Here is an 8686-nt window from a genome sequence, read left to right as displayed (position 1 = left end):
ACCGCACCTGCAGCACTTGTTTCCCAGGTGAGACGGATCCAGACTAAGGAAAGTGATAGCAACGGAGGCATGAAAAGTGAGTCCATGACTTGTTTAAAGGCAACTCTGCTACGGTAAATATCTCTTGTTGTATCATTAATTTATGCAAACAAATAAATAGTTTTATAGATTACCCTTTCAAGTCTTTTCAATAAGCATGGATCAGAAACGCCCCCTTGAACTGTTTACATGGCTTTACAAGGTACAAATGTTGTGATATTGTAAGGATAACCATTTTTTCGGGTTTTTGATTGAAACGATTGAGAGAATTTTGTCTTATTCAATTAGTGATTTTCTTTTAAAGTTTGTAGGTATGATTAACTAGTTCCCACGTGATAAGATAAATACTGAAAATTATTTTTGTAATGCTAACATTCTTATCAATATATAGATATCATTTCTGCTTGATATGCTGATTTTTATTATTATTCTTTCTTATTTCTTTTTCAATGAAATCAAAACACGGATTTTTTTCCATTTCATTTTAGAGCTACACATTATAACAATAGCTTTATTAGTCATGCTGTTCAGTATATGTGCGCTGATAACACCCAGTCTGATTAGATATCACGTTACAATGGTGTACTGATATATCAAATAATGTTATCACCAGTCCAAATGTATCCTTAAAAAAATATACTGATAATTCATCAAAAATACATTACACGTATGTATGTCGAGCTTATTTCATGATCTACGGTTGTAAAATGTCACAAGTCTTTATATTGACATATGCTTTGAGGAAGTTATTTCGATAATATTAGTAGTTCAGCAGTGGAGGTAAATAGTATGTTATCGTGTGTTTGTGTGTGTGTGTGTGTGTGTGTGTGTGTGGAGGGGGCGGTGTTGATGAGTTTGATGGGGAAATGGGGAGGGGGTATGTTGATGACATAAATCTTACACTTATTATGTTTTTCAATCTTCAGTATAGATAGATCTTTGAAATATGTTTATAATACATATATATCAGTAAACACGTTTTTTTAATTTTCGATAACGACATGGTGTTCTGTATTATTGAGACTAGTGTTGTATATATAGTCTTACTGTTATCAGTTCTCAGTCTGTATCATAAACTAATACTTCAATTTCTTATCAATGTACAGAGTAATGAATTTACCTTGGAGAATGCACAAGTGACAGCAGATTTGTATGAGCTGTTGGCCCCAAGTCCCCGACAGCTGTTTCTCTCTGCCGTTTCGACGATGCGCATGACAATGTTGCTGCTGCTGATGATGATGATAGGAACGACATCTCGTGTTAGCGGGTTCTACATCATAGAACCCAGCGTACTCTCATCAGATAAAACATTCTTCCAAATATCGTCTAATGACATACTGTCTTTGACAGGATGCGAGAAGAAAATTACATTCGAGAAGAACGAAGATATATCTCTAACTTATATGAACCGTTCTCATCTTGTTAATTTTATGCCAATTTCGGACGCGTTTCTGGAATTAACAGCATTGGACAGTAATGGTACCCAAGACACGTTCAATATTTCTGGAAAAACACCTAACATGACCCAGTATACACTACACGGAACCAGTGTTACAATACGTGTTCATCCTAATTATTGTAATCAGTATAAAACGCTTATCATGAATGATTTCTTGATTTCCATTAGCGTTACTAAGACGAATAATCTATGTCAAGATCCTGGAACGCCCGAAAATTCAATCAGGAGAGAAGAAACCAGTGAATTTGTGATCGGGACCAACATTCAGTTTTCTTGTCGTCGTGGATATGTCATCTCTGGGTCTAAAATTATTTCTTGTGTCAGAGATCCTGATACGGGCATTCCTTCATGGACCGGAAGTAATCCTACCTGTGTAAGACAATGTGAGAAACCACCCGCTCCAAAGTTTGGAGGCATATCCCAGATAACACCTAATGGGTCTGCACATTTTACATGTGAGAGTCCGTTCACATTAGTAGGTCCCGAAATGATAACATGTTTGCACAACGGCGCCAAAACAAATTGGAATGATTCCCCGCCAAAATGTATCGTCACTACGTGCCCGGCAAATGGTACCATTCTAAGTGTTACGTATAAAAATAATTTTATCGCCACACCCGGTTTCCCCGGAAACCTTATTTACTCCAATTTGACATGCAAATGGGTTATACAGTTAAAGGCAGACAATGCATGCATTCACCTTTATTTCGAGACATTCGATATTCCGAACAGTGTCGTTTTTGAAATATACAAGTATGTTGAAGATTTTGCGGGTGATGGGGACCTCGTTTGGTCGTCTCGTTCAGCAGACGGATTGCCTATGAAGACTTTTATTATCTGTAGCCACATGTTACGTTTATCGTATGCCAGTGGGGAGATGGACGTGACGGGACACAGAGGGGTACAGATGTGGTACCTGGCTCGACCCATCTCTGAGTATCACGCGGCCTATCAGAGAGCCGGTCACTTAGGATATGATGATCAGGTAAATATAATTTCTTCTAATTGTGTGTCGTATACTGGTTAGTGTATTTACCGTACCGAGCAACCTCTGTATGGCATTTGAACGAGGACCGGTCACAGTTGAGGTATGAGAAAATGTGCATTCAATAGTTTGGAAGGTAAGCCGATCAGATAAAATAGTTTGTTGTTAGTAAAGTTGAAGTCTGGACAGCTAAGAATTTATGTAAGTCTCAGTCGCTGGGATTTTTTCATTTTACACACAATTCAAGGAAATATCCTTGTATTTTTCCATAATTATATCACGTGCATGTCGATATACATGCTTAATACATGTACATTACAACGTTTCTTCCGTGTATATTCGTCACGTGACTTCGGTGATAACAAATACACTCGTATATACTGTCGTGTAAATTACAGATTTGACAACGCTGGGTGTACTTTTAACAATTTGTTTGATAAACACATGACACAGCAGGCAATCTTTCTCGCATAATTTTTTTTTTCAATTTAATTTGTCGAACTCGCCTTACATGTACAAGCACAATAGAAAATGAAATGCAGTAAGATAATTATTTTACACGGAAAAGAGTAACCGCATTATGATTTTAAATGAGTTAAACATTTTGATATGAGGCGTGACGTAACTTTAATGAGAATAACAAGCTAATTTCGAGTCGAACTGGGCGTTACTTCAATGCCGATACTACCGTGTGACGTCATTGATTTCATGACGTCATACGTAAATTACGACGTGTGTCTAACAAAATGGATGTATTACACGAAAGGAAGAACTACTTAATATGATATATCTTATTACCAGATCAAAACGTTTTATAAAATGTCATAAAATGAAAACGAATTTAAGATCTTTTTTATTGCATAACTGTTTAATGGACTTTAAAGACACAAAATTAAATTGAGGCAACCATTTCGTTACACCATCTTCAATGAAAAACACCTGGAAGGCGGTGGGGGTTGTACTATACTACTGACAACTATAGAAGAATTCACCAGGAAGTATGCGGATAATGTGATGCTTTATTGGTATTTTACAGATAAGCGTAGAACCGACCAAGGCGACAGGTCAGATGGAAGCAGACGACAGCTCCCATAGCAACGTTGCTGGCATTGCTGCTGGTGTTTCTGTTACCGTTGTGCTGCTGATCATCGGCGGTATTGTCTTCTACATCTGGTACCGTAAGAAGTACCCGGTTAGGATGATCATCGGCAAAGACTTCGGCAAGTTTACTAACCCCGTGTACAATAAATCAACTTCCACTGCAACACTAACACGTCCAGATTCGTTCGAGAGGGAGATCAAGAAAATGGCCACAGAAAAATTTGTTTCTCACGAAAACCACGTTGATTTAAGTGACGAGCAAGAATACCAACCGACATCAGGACTTACTTTGTTGGGGAGTCTTGGAATGAGAGCAGGATTAGATGATTTCGACAGTCCAGAAATGAAGAAACGGAATAACACGAAACAGAGAAAGAAATCTGTCCCTGCTAATAAAATTGTCATAGAAGAAGAGGAGGAAGAAGTGAAGGATGAAATTACAAACATTTCAGATACTTCTTCTGAAACATCTTCCACCAGTGGGGAAAAGAGTTCGGCGTCTGACGAGAATTCTGACGGAGAAGGATTCAGACCTGTAACAGACGCACCGAAAGTCAAACGAAAGCGCGTGTCTGCATATCTGAATGAAGCGCTTGATAGGAAGAACTCGCAAGATAGTACTGACACACAGGATGGTTCAGAAGTCATCCAAGACAAGGAAACAATATCTGATGGCATCGACAAGGTTGTAGACTCAGAAACCCTACAACAGATAGATGAGGACACGTCGAGTATAGACCATGCATTTAGCAAGGATGAGTTATCATCTGACCTACCGAAACCAAATGAAAGCGATCATTTGGAACAAAATGAACGGAATGAACATGTTCAGGGAGAAACCAGTGCGGATAGACCGAAAATTGTGCTAACGCTAGGAATTAAAGACTTCAAATTCACGGACGAAGACGAGGACGAAAGTGGTCAGTCGTCTTCTGATACAGACGAAAAAGCAGAAAAAATCAGTTCTGTTGTGCAAAAGGACGATATCGTTTTAGAGGACGTAAAAGATATAACTCTATCCACGGAGGAAATCATGACAGAAGTAAATAACTTATCGCAACAAGAGGCACAACCCGCAACCGAAAGCACAGTTCAGTCAGAGCCAACCACTGACATCGAACAGCTGGAACATACGGACGTCCTTACACAAGATATTAAGGAACAATTTGTCCAAGAAGAAAATGATTTTTTAACTTATACTGAAAAAAGAGACGCGACTTCCGATGATAAAATGTCCGATGGAAAGGAATCAATAGCTATTGGTGTATCAGATATCTCCGTGACACCTCCAACATTAATTGAAAAAGCCAGTATCACCGAATTGAACAGCGAACATAACTTCACTGATGTACTGAATACCGCTCCCGCTTTGTTAGAAGATACAAAGGAGGAATCGGTCAACCGTCCGAATCATATGGTCATCACGCATCCCAAGATATCTGATACGCAAACAGATAACGATGTGGTTTCTTCTTTTACTGCAGGTACACCTGAAGCGCTAGAACACAACCAAGATATCATAGGTTATCTTACAAGAGACGAGATGCGAGAATTAACAGCTCGAACCAAGTCTTTTGGCGAAGATTCTCTTTCGTCTGTTTACAGTGGGGAATTGGTCAGTAATGATAATCCAGTGGCTGAAATTGCAGAGCAGGACTTTTCATCAGGCGTGAGTCTTGATGAAACAGACAGCCCGGAAATTCCTTTTAAAAACAAGGTAGAAGTGCAATTTGAAAGAATAATTCAGGACCTAGAAAATTATTCGCCCGATTTTACAAGAGAGGATGACGACGTGGAGGACGATAAACAAGAGGACATCATTGCAAAAGCAGACGAGCCCATGACATCATTTGATCCAACATCTCTAGTTAATATATCTAACGACTTGAGTGGAGAAACGTCTGATTTCTTGCCACTTGCTGATCGCTCAGATGATGATGCTTCTAGGACATTGAATGTTGCTTCCTCCGCAGTTGACGATTTTCTCAGTTTTGAAAATAATCCACAGAATCAATTTTTTTCTGGTCTATCTCTTTCAAGCGACACTAATATATTTACAGAAAAATCATCAACCCACCCGATTACGCTTGTGATGTCTGGATTTGATACGGGTGAAAGTAGCACGGACGTACAGAATCATGTGGATGTTCTGAAGATTGTCCCAAACGATCAACTCTCAGAGGATTCAAGCGGTGAGGATGACAGTGACGACAGTAAGATATCAAATAAAGATGTGATAGAGTATACTGTTAATCCCGGTATTAACGCGGAGGATTCGGACGACGACGATGACGACGACCACGATCAAATGGACGAACTTCAACTAATTTCAGGGTCATTTGGAAAGGGCAAACGAAAGAGCATCACTCTTGAAAATCCATCATTTGATTCATTAGATTTTTCGAAATTTCAACAGAACACATTAAATACTGGACGAGACGACACCGCCGAAGAATCAGATTCAGAAGTGCCTATGAAAGCACCCGCCATTGGACGCAGAGAGAGTGTATCTCTTGATAATCCTCTCTTTGACACGGAGCCCTTACCTGAATCGTCAAATCAAAGAGAAAAAATGCGCGTCATTGCAGTGTCAAATTTACTGGCCACACCACCGACTTCATCCAATGAATCGTCAAGTGAAGATTCAGAGAGTGAACCGGAAGGTATGGGTGAGTATGTGATCAATCCATCAACAGATCCCGAGGATACGGCACACAAAACAGACGAAATTGAAAGGCAACCAGGTTCAGATCTACCTGTAGGTGTCATGAACTTTTTGTCAATGGGCTCTAAAAGTGAACTTGAAAATGCTATTGAAAACAGCGCTTCATTAACAATGCCCCTCGATTATGATCCCCGCAAAAAGCAAAACTTGGAATCGGTGGAGTCCGATGTTTCCTCTCTTGACTCAGCGACAGTGAAAGAGATTGAAGAATTATCATCAGATTCGGAAGCTAGCAATAAAGACAATGCCGGTGCTTTCACCAAAGCAAACACGCCTGCGCAAAAGAAATTTTCTCTCTCATCCATCTCTAGGAAATTAAAGAGTAGTTTTAAAACCACCACAAAACCGGATCTTCAATCCGGAGATAACGACATGGTAGATGTGTAAGTCGCTGCTCTTCATTTTATTGTCCTCTCGCTAAAATGGTATATCTACCCCTGTATGCGCATCAATGTATTCGTCAAGAGCGATGTGTTGTATTAATTGTATACAACACAGATGAAGAGTTTTTGGAGGTTTATCTTTGTTCAATGATTTGTGTAGACATAGAAAATTATTGAAAATACCTTATTATGTTAATCATTTCTCCCCAGTCTGTTGTTATGTCCTTTCATGTAAGCAATTTCGTTTTACCGTTAGTGTCAACACTTTTGAAATGATGTGATAGCAATTTTCATAAATACAATATCAATGCCTGTTGAAGTTTATAGCAGAACAACTGAAGAAAAGTCAAGTTCTTGTTTAGTTCAGGATATCTCTACTGTTAAGGACTTTAACAAAGGCACGTCAAATCTAATGACTTTCAGAATAGAAATGTTAAAGTGTTGCGCTGAATGCATGTTCATTGAGTGTGCGTAAAATTCGCTTGCCAGTTTTACTAAATATAATCAGATACCTTTTTATTTACTGTGCAAATGCGTATATATTATATTGGTGACTTGTTGACATGAACATTGTAGCGTTTAAAATGTTTTGTACTTTCTTTTATTTAATGCATTAGTGTGAGTTGTAGATATACGCGTGTTTGCACGTGTATAATAGCGAGGATTTTATACCTTAGCTGCAGAGCCGGGCTTTTTGTGTAATCATTCTTAAATAGAATCAAACTTCGTTGAATCATAAATCGTTTATATTATCTATGCAGTGTATTTAAAAGTAATTTTAATACAGTGAATAAGTGTACATCTTGTGTCATTCTTATTTATGAAAACAGGTTTATCTTTATTTTATTACGTAGATAACGTATATGAAAAGAACATACATATTGTATAATGGTATAACTATATAGTATATACAGTATTTCATAATAGGATAAAGTATAACAATTGAAAACATACGTTTTGTGGCGTATCATGTTGGTGAGCGTTAATTCTTCTTGTTCTGTGTCATGAACGTGATAATTGAGTTTCCCGGATTCGACATCACTATACTGATGGACATTACACAAATGTACATGTACAGTTATGACTTACGACACGTGATCACGTGATCACGGGTGGGTTGGCAACTTGTTACCCTCCTCCCAAGAAAATGGCAAAGGAAAAAAACGAGAAAAAATTAAAAAAAAAAAAACAAACTCTTAAATCTCAATATCACTGGGATATATACAAATGCATAGACCGTGACAAATTGTCCTGTTCCCTCCGGAGATTATATGTAGACCGTGACAAATTGTCCGCTCGTCCCGGAGATTACTGTAACAGATTGTCCGCTCCCCCCGGAGATTGTGACTAAAACTGTGTTACATCTAACACTGCATTTAAACCCTTTATGAAATAATATTATTTGAAAAACTGCATAACTATATATCACATGCTCAACAATAAAGATGAACCGATGCGGACTTATTCGTGAGATAACGAACAACCATTTACAGCCTCACCAGATACAGGATTTCATGAAAAAATCTGGAATTTTGGACTTCCTTTCGAAAAAATGAATCAAAGCTATTTTTGTAATTGTCACCGGTGAGAGGCTGCTATTTCGACAAAAGGAGAAAATTGATGATCCCAGAGATATGAGTTTACCGTGGACAGTTTTGCCAAAATAGTAATTCGTACGTTCATGGTACACGTGTGCTTCTATTCACGGGAAGAACGGAGTGTGCCGACTATTACACAATACACAATAAACGACATTCGTGTTGGGGAAAGCAAATCTTCTACAGTATATTTCTGACTCGGGGTTAACGTTACAGAGACTAACAGTATTCCTTTCCTTGGGCCCATTACTTCTCTTACGCATTGGTAGATAATGAATTGGGTGGAAAGGCGGGAAAGAGCAATCTTTATTCATTTTGCAACAATGCGAAACAAGTTCTTTTTTTTCAATATATACTAATCATGCTTGCTGGCCTGCATTGCGCGCGAGGGGTCTT

General features: G+C 38.4%; 1 protein-coding gene across 1 annotated transcript; it reads left to right on the top strand.

The window, feature by feature from the left end:
- Nucleotides 1–1244: 1244 nt before the first annotated feature.
- Nucleotides 1245–6696, top strand: LOC132550426 (uncharacterized). The gene is made up of 2 exons (XM_060214492.1): nt 1245–2483; nt 3520–6696. Exons 1-2 carry the CDS (start codon nt 1245–1247, stop codon nt 6694–6696), a joined length of 4416 nt encoding a protein of 1471 aa, XP_060070475.1.
- The last annotated feature ends 1990 nt before the right edge of the window (nt 6697–8686 follow it).

The sequence above is a fragment of the Ylistrum balloti genome, unplaced genomic scaffold (assembly GCF_031769215.1).
Source record: "Ylistrum balloti isolate Yb309-2 unplaced genomic scaffold, AGI_CSIRO_Ybal_v1 Utg370124, whole genome shotgun sequence".
Lineage (NCBI taxonomy): Eukaryota > Metazoa > Mollusca > Bivalvia > Pectinida > Pectinidae > Ylistrum > Ylistrum balloti.
This window is presented reverse-complemented; position numbering and strand designations above follow the sequence as displayed.